General features: G+C 56.6%; 1 protein-coding gene across 1 annotated transcript; it reads left to right on the top strand.

Annotated features, from left to right (window-relative positions):
* Positions 1-52: 52 nt before the first annotated feature.
* VOLCADRAFT_57553 (uncharacterized protein) lies at positions 53-11,193 on the top strand (the record flags this gene model as incomplete). Its single annotated transcript, XM_002947951.1, has 15 exons — positions 53-213; positions 708-870; positions 1,989-2,119; positions 3,347-3,395; positions 4,171-4,242; positions 4,885-4,965; positions 5,519-5,712; positions 6,128-6,254; positions 6,646-6,765; positions 7,161-7,216; positions 7,927-8,118; positions 8,674-8,785; positions 9,551-9,658; positions 10,285-10,367; positions 10,905-11,193. Coding segments are annotated over 15 exons (1,938 nt in total), but the record flags the coding sequence as incomplete, so codon positions are not given.
* Between the last annotated feature and the right edge of the window lie 2,253 nt (positions 11,194-13,446).

Below are 13,446 nucleotides of genomic sequence, written 5' to 3'. Positions count from 1 at the left end.
CCTTGCCCGGCGTATAATGCACATGCAGATTAAATCCCAAATGGAGATTTTGATGCAGCACCAGGACCAGCTGCGCATTAGACGGGATCAACTCCTCCGTCAGATCGATCAGGAACGCCGTGCACCCAAGGCAGATTGGCAACAGGAAGGCTTTCCCTGGAGCGCTAAGCTCAACCAGACTCTGCATGACGTGTTTGGACTTCGCGAATTCAGGTGCGCAGTCATACTCTCTCCACATCTTTTGCCGCTGCCCTAGGACGGGTGCCAGACCCGCTAGGTGTGCCTACTCCGTTATTGGTTTCAAATCCAGCAACAGCTCTGGGAACCTTCGCCGATGTGCCAACTTTGACTTTGCTGTCCAAATTTGAAGGGTGCAAGAACCTAGCGCTGTAGAAAGAGGCTGTACGAGCGTACGAGCGTGGGCTCAGGTAGTCCAGGGAACTGCTATCAGAGCGGCGGAGTCGGCCAAACACACGTAACGTCCTTGGATTGGAAATGGTTCATGGGGCGCAACCTTCCTTCGGACGTCCATTGCATAACCGTTTGCCTGCAAGGCGCAAGCCTCGCTCTACTGGGCCTCGAGAGAGCGGCGTGTCGGCGTCTGGAATCTTCCTGCCGCATACTCCTGCTGACCCACTTAATATAACCACGCTCCGTCGCATCGCACAGACTAAATTATCGATCGGCATGTATGTCCATGGTGCCAGGGCGCTGCAACGCGAGGTCATGAACGCGGCGCTGCAGGGCCGTGACGTGCTGTGCCTGCTCCCCAGTGGAGGCGGCAAGAGCCTCTGCTACCAGCTGCCGGCGTTGGTCAGCCCGGGACTGACGCTGGTGGTGTCGCCGCTGCTGTCTCTCATCCAGGACCAGGTGGGGGTCCGCAGTCGGGCGCTAGGATGCCGCGTATTATGTATCTATGCCGCATTATAACGCAGGAGCACAGCTGGAGCACAACTGTTTGGTTGCGGGGGAAAGCGTCGCTGCGACAGCCGATGAGGCGCTGTACTTTTAAGCCAGAGGAGCAGCGATTGGAACCGCGAATCTTTCCGTTTTTTTTCAATCGATGTGGGTCAGGAGTCCAGAAAGTTGTTCGTTTCTCTGCCGTTGGTTTGGGTCTTGATGTGGGTCAAAGGGATCTGTCGACTGTGCTATAGGTCGGTGCAGGTCGACCGGATTGGCTTTCACATCTGCAGTAGGAAAGACGAATACCTGAATTGAACGCATTTAGAACAAGGATACGGTGGCGGGAAGGGGGAGGTGCAAAGGCCTGGGGAAATCCACCGTAACCTCCCCACCTCGCTCCTTTAACACACGCCTTAATTTAGGCTGAGCCGTGTCATTATTTAGTGCTATTAAAGGAAAAAAATCGTGTTCCAGGTCTGTTACGGCCTCCGTAGCAAATAGATTCGTGCATATAACCGTGCCATCCATCTTGCATTCGTGGGTTCGACTTTTACCCGCCGGATGAGGTGAGCTACAAAAGGAAATTTAAGCTAAAACGCCTAAGGTAGGGCGGATCTCAGGTGCAACCCCAGGACCCAGATCTCTACAGGGCTTTCACAGCACTGCCCTGCTGGGTAGGCATGCATGCATGGCGCATGCGCATCGAGAAGCTTCCTTTTCTCGTCCCGCTGCCGCGGTGTCCCGAATTGTCGTCTGACCCATACTCCTGAAGACTGTTTTCCTGCTCCAAGCAAGAGCCTTGACTTGGCGGTTGATTGCGGGCTTGTGGCGCTCCGTCACCGGGCCGTTGCAGCCGGGGCTTTGTTTTCTTCTTACTGAATGCGTCCTTGCCCTTGTTTGTTTCTGTCCTTGTGTTGGATGTGAGTTGGGTCCGCATTTTCCTTGTCTGAGATGCACGTATGAGATGCGCGGCATGCGCTTGCATGCGCTTTACCTTGAGGTTCTTGCCATCGCCACACGACGCGGGATGTGTCCCATAACGCGTTACCTTCTCCTCGGCGGGCGGGGGCACTGCTCTCTTGCAGGTGTTGTCCCTGCGTGCCCTGAGCATTAACGGCAGCTGCCTGACCAGCCTCAGCAGCAAAGAGGAGGTGGCGGAGGTGTACGGCAAGATGGAGCGCGGGGAGCTCAAGCTGCTCTACGTGACACCAGAAAAGTGCGCAACGTAGCGGCTAGCGGGTCCAGTTGGGGGATGCTGCCAAGGGGCCGTGGCGGGAAAAGCGGGTTCCGGAGGTGCGCGGGCGCGTGCCCGAATTTGGATTGAAACGTTGCCGGTGGGCCGGGCGGCGTAGCGAGGAAGTTCTTCTTTTTGTTAACACTTTGATAACACCGGAGGAGCCAGCACGAAGGTCATTAGTGCTGGTCCTCAACTAAAGTTTACCAAAAAAATTGGAAAACAAATGATCTTTTTTAGAAGGTGAATTTCGCGGGATTTCCAATGAAAAGTTTGCGTTATTAACGGCATTCTAAATTTTTATAAAAAAAAATCTTAAAAGGCGCTTAGGAGCCTCCTGAATTGGCCTTAGGGTGTTAGGAGTCTCCTGAATAGGAGCCTCCTGAAATGCATATTTGTAGGAGTTTCTGCTCCTCCCGCCTAGGAAATGGCTGAGCCAAGTGCCGTGCCTTTAGGTCAGTAGGGTCATATCCCGCTCAGCGGCGTGCCAGAGCAGATTGCTGGCCTGCCCCTGCGCCTAAAATTTGTATGCTACAAACAGTGTACTGTGCATGTGCGCGACCATTTGCAGCTGATTGCTGTAGTGGGGCAACTTGTCCAACTTGTTCCGGAAGGCGCGCAACGGGCCCAGGAGCGTGAAGAGAAGAAAATATACGTCCGCCAGAATGATGATGTGCAAGTGGTTAGCTAAGCAATATCGTTAGGACTGAGGTTTGGCATGAGTTAGCGGTGCGCGAGTTAGCGGTGCGCGATTGCTTGGTACATGGCGGCAGTTCGCCCACTGTAAAACAACCATACACACGCACAGCTAGGGTAGGAAGAAGTACAGCCATGTTAAGACACAAGACACTTTGTTGACGAGGTGATGACTTTTAGCGCTGCGTTTCCTTTACCCTAGCTACCCTAAGGGATGTCACCGACCCGTGGGTCAGTGACTCCCATACCATTCGCACGCCGTTTTGTACGGGTGTAACGTTCCGCCACCACCAATAATCGAAAGTATTTTTACGGCATGAAAGCTACTTACCAACCTATAGGTCAATCCAATCCGTATCTGCGAAGTAGCCAATTAATTCTTTAGGTGAGAATCTGAACACACCTATTCGTTATGATGAGATGTAACAAGATCTAAACGAGGTTTGGGGGGTGTTATAGCTTCTCACCCGTGGGGCCCGCGCATCCTACTCACCAACATTTTCATTTGCGCAGGATTGTGTCGTCCAAGCGATTTATGAGCAAGCTGGAGAAGGTGCATCAGGTGTGATCAGAGATGCGTAATGTCTCCTGAAGGAGACCTCCTGATGATGATGATGATGGTGATAACAATGATAGGTTGACTTGACCCTGCTGCTCCTGCTGCTTTCTGCTCCTGCTGCTGCAACCCTCCTTTCACCTGTGCTGCTGAGGCCCTAAATATGGTATCCAATGACCGTGCCACGCGAGAAGAATGACATCGCCTGCTGGGCCGTATGGGCAGCTGCCCTGCAGGGCCAAACATACATTGACATGGGGCCGTCCTACCGCGAGCAAACACACGTCTGGTCGTCAGGGCGCCATCGAAGGAAGCTTTCGCAAATCCACCACCTGGCGTCCTCCCAGTGTAACAACTAGGTGCCCTCTACCAAATACACATCACGTATACAAGATTTTCCCAAGACATAACACGTATATACGCTCTGCAGAGACCACCGAAGTGCTGCCGTGGCGCCGTGGATCTGTCCCCTGGATTTTACCAGCCAGTAATCACGGCACGGAGCCGCCTGCGCCTGGGAAAATAACCATTTGTTTTCACAATTCCATGCATGTTGTTGTCGCTCTGCGCAGCTCGCCACTGCTGCGTACTATGGCATGTCCGCCGGCCAGGACTTGCTAGGCCCATTCGCCGCCGCACTCCCACCCTGCCGCAACATCCACATGCGACATCACCGGGTATTACATACGCATGCCGCCTACCGCCTATTTGATCTGCTGCTGGACCGGCATATCTTTTCATGAGATGCCTCTTCGGCACTTGCACCTTCTGACGCGAGCAGGGGGGGAGGCTGGACCGTATCGCCATCGACGAGGCACACTGCGCCAGCGCCTGGGGCAATGATTTTCGGCCGGTGCGTCCGTCCTCACAGGGGGTTGGGAGCAGGCGTTACGACATGGCTCCATGCGGCAGGGCGGTGTGCGGCATGCATGGCTCTCGACAGGGGCCGGCACTGTGAGGCTGGGCCAATGACATTGCTGTGCGGGCACGGTCGACGTATAGATGCTTGCATCCTGATCAAGCCCGGCGGAGAGACACAAGTGCTGACGCCGGAGGGACATACATACATGTATACCCCGATCCCGTCGCACGCTGGACCCTCAGAACGCCACGCAACGCCACACTGCTGAGAAACGACTAAACCAATTCTTGGGGGAGTTATTAACAATGGCAGGAGGCTTGCAACAAACAATAAATTTTGCGGGAACAGGGAAACATCTCTTGAGTGCGTGCACTGCTGACCACCTTGCTGCTGTTCACTTTCGACACGCGACGCACGTGTGTGCCGGCGGATCCGTCCATTCCGTCGGGATGTGTCTGTTGTCCGCCAGACCGGCGGCCCATTTTTACTGCACTGGTGCCGATGGGGGTTACTATTATCTGCCCATGTACGCAACAGAGGCCAAAAATGTATACGCAGTGTCTTTAAACAGCCGCCTTTTTTTTATCCCCCTTCCTTCTTCGCCTTCTTCCTTCGCCCTCTCCTTTTCCTTAGGACTACAAGAAGCTGGGGGTCCTCAAACAGCAGTTTCCTCAGGTGCCCATCATCGCCCTCACGGCCACCGCCACCCACCAGGTGCATGGATTCGCTGTGCTAGCTGCGACTGCTGCCCACTGCCCACTGCCCCACGAACGAGCTCTCCCGAATGAACGGATCTGGACCGGGCGGGACCACGCTGCCACGCTGCCAGCATTATTGGCCGATAACAATAGCTGCATAGCTACAGCCCATCTAGTTACTCTGCTTGCACGGGGGTTCGCGACGCTGGTGCGTGTGCTGCTCACCAGGTTCCAGGATGGCCATACATGCATACACCCTCCTGCTGCTGCTGCTACTGCTGCGCTACTTGGCACTGTAATTGGCCGCCAGTAATGCTTGGTCCTGACCTGTCTCTAGGTCCGGATGCATGTTCGGCTACCAACCCCTGCCGTACTTTCCACATGCAGGCAGGCATGCTCAGCTGTCAAACCGTGCATCGGTGGCATATCTATATGTACGGCGCCAACGTACGGCAAGCTGCCTTGCCGGTCCCGCTGCTGCCTGCCTTACTTCCCCACTGCGTACTACCTCCCCGTCCTCCGCTGTCCTCCGCTTGCGATGCTCTCTGCGTTGCCCCCACCATCATCAGGTGTGCAAGGACCTCAAATCCATTCTGCGCATCCAAGGCTGCGAGTTTTTCCGCGCCTCCGTTAATAGACCCAACCTCTTCTACGAGGTGCTGCCCAAGCCCGCAGCGGCAGCGGACGCCATCGCCGCCATTGTGGCGTGGATTCACCGGCACTATCCACGTGGCGAGTCGGGCATTGTGTACTGCCTCACGAGGTGGGTGAGGTCGGGTGCCGGAGGGAGGGGGGGAGGGGGCAGGTGGAGGAGCCAGATGGAGCTTCATGTGGGAACTAGTGGGGCTGGGAGCCGGTGGCAGACGGCCCCGCGGCCCTTTTACCAGAGCTCTGCGGAGCCTATTTGAGGGTCCTGTAATGTTTTGCGGACCAGTAATGTTACAGGGGGTTCTGTGGGGGATTCCTGTAATGTGGTACGCAGCCCACGCACGCAACCAAGTAGCCAACGGTCGTCATTTGTAAACCCCATTGGCACCTTTGCATCAGCATTTGGAAATGGATTTTGACCTCGCTTTCATCCACTCACCCACCCATCCATCCATCCATCGATCCGCACTGTCAGCACCGTCCTTTCGCCCGTCCTTCCGCATGGTGCATGCATGCACACGCTAGTGTAGGAAGGACTGCGAGACGGTGGCTTCGGAGCTGGCGGCAGGTGGCGTTTCCGCCCGGCATTACCACGCCGATATGGAGCCTGGGCCGCGGGAGGCAGCGCACGCCGCCTGGAGCGCGGGGAAGGTGCAGGTACAGGGGCGCCTGCAGAACGGCTTGTTGCGTTGCGCGCGATGCTGTGAGTAGATTCCGTTATATTATTCAAAAGCAGATCGATTGTAATGCCATGCAAGTATTGCGCATGCACGTGGTTGGTTGGGTTAGTTGTGGAGACCCGCCATGATGGGAGGCTTCTGGGCGTCGAGAATGGAAGGTACGCAGGTGTAATGAGCGCGCGAGTGAATGCTAGCTATTGAGACTGCCGTAATCTTGTGTCGTACTAGATAAGACGTGTCCGTTTTGGGTTTCGAGCTTCCCCTAGGCAATGATCCTAGTTTGGATTGTGGCTACGCTGCCCTTGCTTCACCCTCGCCACACTGACTGCCTGCTGGCTTGGGCTGGCCTGGGCTGGCCTGGGCGACAGGTGATGGTGGCGACGGTGGCGTTTGGCATGGGCATCAACAAGCCCGACGTCCGCTTCGTGGTGCATCACTCGCTGAGCAAGTCCCTCGAGAACTACTACCAGGCAGGGTCCCGTCTAATTGTGCATGATTGCATGAACGCGGCGGTATTATGCGCACGCTAGTTAGCTGCTGAGTGGACCGCTATGCTGGTCCCTGCGTGCCTTTGCCGGGAGCGAGCTTCCTAGCACGGCGGCGGCGAGTAGTGTACCAACTGCCCATGCGCTGCGTGTGAATGTCTTGAGACTCGCTACGTCCGCAACTGTGCCCCCAGTTGCTGTTGGCGCTACCGCTTGGCCTTACTGGCGAGGTGGCCAAGTAAGCCCCGGTTCTGGAAATCAGCCGATTGAGGCCGATAGCTAGGTGGACAGCATGGAGGCTTTTCCCACATGTGCATGTGGTGATTACGTGATGCACGTGTGTTTTAGACGAGAGGGCGATCGCCTGTGCATGCCCCTCCCGTTGCCCGATGTCGCAGGAGTCCGGACGTGCTGGCAGAGACGGCTTGCCCGCGCGGTGTCTCATGTTCTACAGGTACATTGGAGGCTGTATGTGTGTGCGGGGGGGGGAGGGAAGGGGGGGGGGCAGGGTGCGGATGGCGGCGGGACTTTCCGAACTGGCCCCGATACATACGTAAAACTCGTGCATCGTGTGCTGTCGCCTCCTATATGTACGTTATACCTTCTGGCCGCCGCAAAAGGTAACTTCCATTTTGAGGTGTTGTCAGAGCGCCTTTTAGCAATAAGTAGTAGGCATATTGACAGTGTGCCTGCCGTACTGTGTGGTACATGCTACTGGCTGCAGCCATAACATGCGGCCGCGGGCGCTTACGCACCTAAAACGGACGCCAGTCCGAATTGGCCCCCTACCTACGTACATGCCTTGTCAATCAACTGCTGCGTTGTTTATTGCGTGCTGGACGCTTGCACAAACCCTCGCAAGAGGTGGGAGCCCTTAGTCTTCCGTTCATGTACTGCTGCTCCCTCGCAACCCCATGATAAGAAACCAGGAATGACCCCTAACCCTACAACCCTATGTATAAACAGACCTTTTAGTCGCTCCTCCATCTGAGTTTCGGATATAAATGCGTATGTGAGTGCCTGTTAAGTAAGTGCATGTAGTGCTTAGGAGGTGCGTATAATATGAGCGCTGCTTCCTGTTCTGATGTCGGCTCATCACCACGCAAAATCCTACCACCGTATGTCTGTATGTATGTCTGGCACCCGCCGGCAATCGCCGCGCAGGTTCTCTGATGCGCTCCGTCAGGCCGCCATCGTCTGTTTTGAACCGACGTGGGAGGCCAACTTGAACGCCATGATGTTGTACGCGGCTGCGGCGGTACCTGGCTCCGGCAGTGGTGACAGCGGCGACGGAGGAAGCAGCTGCCGCCGTGCCATCATCCAGCGCCATTTCGCGGAGGCTCCTGCGGAGTGCAGGTGTGTAGGTGGCTGGCACTACTACTAGCACGGTACGGTAGTGCGGGGAGTGCGGTAAGCCTCTGCACGTTCATCCGCTGCGTTGTGTTTTGGCGCCAATGTGGATGAACCTGTGGACCACCTGTTCATGCGGGCGCAGGAGCTGCGCCGCTTAGTAGTGGCAGGTGTGAAGCCGGGTAAGTCGCGCGCGCTGCTCTTGCTGGATGCCCCTGAGCCGGTTGGAGACTGCTACTTGAGCACGTCCATGCCCCATGCCCATGCCCCATGCCCATGCCCATGCCCATGCCCATGCCCATGCCCATGCCCATGCCCATGCCCATGCCCATGCCCATGCCCATGCCCATGCCCATGCCCATGCCCATGCCCATGCCCATGCCCATGCCCATGCCCATGCCCATGCCCATGCCCATGCCCATGCCCATGCCCATGCCCCCATGCCCCCATGCCCCCATGCCCCCATGCCCCCATGCCCCCATGCCCCCATGCCCCCATGCCCCCATGCCCCCATGGCCCCATGGCCCCATGGCCCTATGCCCCCGTGGTGACAATCCATAGGTGCATGTGCGACAACTGTTGCGCGGCTGCGGCTGCGGGGCCGGCGGCAGCTGCTCCGAGAGATGTGGGCCGTCACGCGCGGGCGGTGCTCGAGATCCTGCGCCAACAGCAGGTGCGGTTGGCTTTCCGTGTGGCAGTGGATGGGGAGAGGCTCCGCTGGTGCTGCTATGGCAGTTGCGTCCGTTCTGGACGACCCTTGCGTTCGCATGGATGCATGGATGGATGCATGCATGGATGATAGGCAGGCGGCTGGCAGAGGTTAAGGCCTGACTTCTGCTCCCGGCCGACTCGGGTTCAAATCCGCCTGCCGGCTTCTCGGGTGTTTGAGGAGTGTTGAAATGGGCGGTGGCCCCCCATCATATGGACGATGTAGGACGTGATAAAATCAACTCGCGAACTGACCAGGAACTAAGTTAATGCGCCGTTGATCCGCTAGATTTGGTTGGATGCTGGTGGTGACTTGCCGAACCCAACGAATACATTCTGAAGTCGGATGGGGTGACGGATTAGGGTGCCCCTCTAGCAGGGGAGAGCAGGGACTGCCCCGGGAAAGCGGGCCGCTGGCGAAGTTAACCACCCTGTAACAACATACATGGATGGATGCATGTATGCATGCATGGATCGATGGCATGGGTGGATGGATGGCATGGATGGATGGATGGATGATGCTCATCATCATCCGTATTTGTTATGGGAGGCAGGCGCCCGGTGCGCTCGGTCTGTGTCGGGTCCTTTCCGATTCAAACAGTAAAAACTAGAAACCACACTTACGTGTCCATCGCAGCTCCAATGCCCCGACTTCCTGCTACCCTCACCCCCCCCCTCTACTGCATCTGCCCTCCTCTCTGATTTCCCTGATGATTTGCGCTACATCCAGGCCAAGGAGAAGAAGGCCACCCTCATCCAGCTGGTGGACCTCTGGCGCAGCAGTAAGGACCCAGGGGTCGCCAAGGAGGCCAAGACGATGAGCCGCGATGAGAACGAGGTTCGGATGCGGCGGCAACGGAGTGGGATAAGCCATCTACTGCTGTTGTTGTTGCTGCTGCTGCTGCTGTTGTTGTTGTTGCTGCTGCTGCTGCTGCTGCAGGCCTTTGTGTCGGGCAAGGCAGGATGTGCCCCACCGTCGTGTAGCAGACAGGGCTCCTTTTGCGTTTTAGGGGCAAGCTTTCGTGGCGCGGCTGGTTTAGCGTTTGTTTTCCGCATAGTTGTGTTTCGGAGCACCTGCCGCGGATACGCCGTAGTTCAACCTAGGTCTACCCTGTGGGGGCCAGTACGTAGGTAGGGGCACTGAGGAACAAATCTGTATACCTGGTCAAATTTGCATTCCTTGATGACGGCGCCTCGTGCCCCCGTATCGAGGAAGCCTCTGGCCCTGTGTATTGCGAAAGTGGTGAGCTGTTTCACGCGCAATTGGGTAAAATGTTTCCCAAGCCGACGATTGATTGCTCTTGTGGCGATATGGGTGGTATATCACACTCGGGCGAGAAATGGCTAGCGAGACGAGAAAACGGCGAGAAATAGCTACCTAAACTCTACAGAACGTGTTCGTTCGCTCATCATGTAAATACGTGACTTGTCGCGTTGCCCTCTCTGCGGGTCGTTTCCTTGCAGGCGGTTATCGCCGCCATGACCTATGCGCGGCTGCTGGAGTTCGAGTTTGGCCACACGGCCTACGCCACCAACGCATATCTGAGGTGGGTGGGTCACAATAAGTAATTACCGCTCGCCAACGGGGGTCGCTGAAACGGTACAGTGGTTTTTTAATTGCGCACGTCACTTGCTGCTTCTTCTCTTGTGGTCTTGGGTTTTCGCAGGGGGTGTACGTCGGGCAGCATGGTTGTATGCGCGGAGTGGACGTGACGTCGCTATTGCGGCAGCTCGTAGCCTCGCCTGGCTGTGCTGCGTAATGTCTGGTTGCTTTGCATTGTTGTGATGTGCAATGTGCAAAGCAAAGGGAGGTTTTGGAGTTCCATATTTCCTCCACCGTTTTCAGCACTACTATCCCGGGTTCATGGTGATGAGAGGGCTCATGGTGATGGGATGGGTCATGGTTATGAGAGCTTAGGGCTGGGCCAATAAAGACATGTGGCCGCCCTCCGTATATCGCGTCGCAGGGCGTCTCCGCGGGGCATCCAGCTTCTGGAAGCGTCGCCATCGTCCGCGGCGGGAGCCGGTAAGCCGCTGCAGCTGCTGTTGCCGGCATTGCCGGCTGCTGATGGAACTGGTGGCAGCGCGCCAACGGCAACGGCAAAGGGCAAGAAAGCCAAGGCGGCAGCCACTGCATCTTTTGACGATGGCGCCAGCAGCGGCGGTGGCAGTGATGGTACCACCCGAGCATCCCTGGAGCAGTGGCGCGCACAGCGGGCAACTGACCTGCACTTGTTCCCGCATTCCATCTTGTCTGCGGAGCAGCTGTCGGCGCTGAGCGCGCTGCAGAAGCCGGTGTCGCAGGACGCGCTCCGCGCGGCGGTAGGCGTACGACGTTTCGAGTTGTACGGCAGAGAGCTGACGGATGTGCTCGAAGGGCGGTACAGGTTGCCGACGGCTGCTGCGGTGGTGGATGTGCCGATTGCGAGTAAGGAAGCAGCTCCAAGTGAGGAGGGCGGTGGCGGTAATAAGGCGGTAACACGTGCGCCGCCGGCTGCGGGTCATCATCATCATCATCATCATCATCATCATCAGCAGCAGCAGCAGCAGCAGCAGCAGCAGCAGCTGAGGCGGCCAGCGGAGCCGGAGGTAGTCGTGCTGGATGATGATTCCGATGAAGGGCCCACGGGCGCCGCCGCCTCCGAAACCGCGGCGTTGCGAAAGGAGGACGAGAAGAAGAGGAAGAAGGGGAGGCCGCCGGCGGCTGCCGGGGGCGGCTCCGGACAGCGGGGAGGTCAGGGCGGCAAGCGGCGTGCTGAGGTGGAGGAATCTGATGGGGCTCGCAGCAGCTGCAGCTGTGGGGAGGAGCAGGGCGTGGAAGGGGGCTCTGACGAAGACGAGGCAGGGGACTTTGAGGACGATGTACCGCTGGTCAAACGGCGCCGGAGTTAGTGTTCACGTGGGGGTGGATGGGTCTGGTACAGCGATTTTTCCTAAGGTCCAGAGTCTCCTTAGCTGCTATTGGGCTTTCAGAGCAAGCCTTGCGTGGCGAACTGGCTATGGATGATAATCATTTATATGACTATGATAGCGGCGGATGGATGCCCGATGATGGTGTTATATTATGCTTGTGTCGAGTTGAACGCGGATAAGATGGGGGTCGTCCTCACAAAGAGTGACATATGCATGTGAGAGTTTTGGAGCTCCCGCAAACATGGGGGCAGGACAGTGTCACCCTGACTCTCGAAACGCTTGGACGGTTGCTGGAGCGACTACCGAGCGCAGACTAGCTGCAAGAGCAGTCCGGACGATGGCGGAGTCAACCCCGATAGGAATGCGAGACAGCTGAGCAAGTATGTACGTGGGTCTGTATGTAGCTGTGTGTGTACGTGTACACGTGTGACGGGGTGAAGTCCTGAGGTACCGTAGAACTCCTCTGACTTTGCCAGGAGGGGAACAAAGCTTATCCGGGTTTCCAACCGCCTCCGGATCTGTCTCCAGACGGTCCATCGTCCGTGGCGCGTCCCCACGATGCACCGCGAGTCATTGGGAACTACGTCGGGCAGCCCGCAGCTGGCCCTAAGGGCTCAATGATGTATGAGTCCCCAGATTACACCCTTGGGGAGTAGCGCAACTCCAGGAGGTGTAACACGCACACACACATACACATACATACACACACACACACCGCGGAGGCACTGCACCGTTCATATCTAGGGCGATTGTAAGCTAACTCTGAACCGGTCATTGCCTAGCAGGACCAACGGTACGCAGCTAACTTGCTTCGACTGATTGTAGTTCCCACGCTTAACAGTTCGTTAGGCAGTACGGCGAAGTACATCATGTATCGTACTTGGTCGATCGTGTGAGGTGTGATTTGGGTTTTAGACGGGGCATAGCGCGTGGTGTCAGACATACATACTTCGGGTTTTGGAACTGCATAGTGAAAGGCCCGGCGGGACAATAATGTACCACCGCGCGTTCGTTTCAGACCTTGGGATGGTGGTTGAAGGTACCACTGATTGTTGATCTATGAAGGTCCTTGCCTTCCTGGCCAGTACGGCGGGTGCATCAGCCCCTGAGGGCCTACTGGGCTGACAGGGATTTGGTTGCCCACTGCAATCGGTGATATTTCAAAAGAGTTCTCTAAGCGGCTTATGCGAGGTTGACGTGCTCAAACGCCCCGACATAGTCGACCCGGGGGGCCGGGAGGGTTTCCCACCGAAGTCACTGGATGGGGTTATGGAGGCATGCTGGTATCTGAACTGGATGGGAACATCTCCATGTGTTTGTGTGTGTGTGTGTGTTTGTGTGTGTGTGTGTGTTTGTGCGCAGGTGCTCGACTGATGCATGGAGAGACGTGGATGTTTTTAATTCTCTAAGGGACGGAGTTATATGACAGAGTTATCACGCGCCCGATGTAGACGCAAAGCGATGTAGGCGTGAGGGCGGGGCATGGCAAAGGAAAGTTGCAACTAAACCCTAGTTGACACCTCTAGCTGGCTACCTGATGGCCCCCTCACGCCTATGTCCTCTGCATGTAAGCGTGTAAGCAACTCTGGACAACGGGGCACAACGAATATTAGCTATTTCCCGTATAATATAACCTCCTCACGGCGCGCGGCAATGTTTCGATTCTGGGTTGCTCAACAGTGCAACTAACACAAGTGCAATGGTATCAGGTGC

Source organism: Volvox carteri, assembly GCF_000143455.1.
Source record: "Volvox carteri f. nagariensis unplaced genomic scaffold VOLCAscaffold_8, whole genome shotgun sequence".
NCBI classification, from domain to species: Eukaryota; Viridiplantae; Chlorophyta; class Chlorophyceae; order Chlamydomonadales; family Volvocaceae; genus Volvox; species Volvox carteri.
This window is presented reverse-complemented; position numbering and strand designations above follow the sequence as displayed.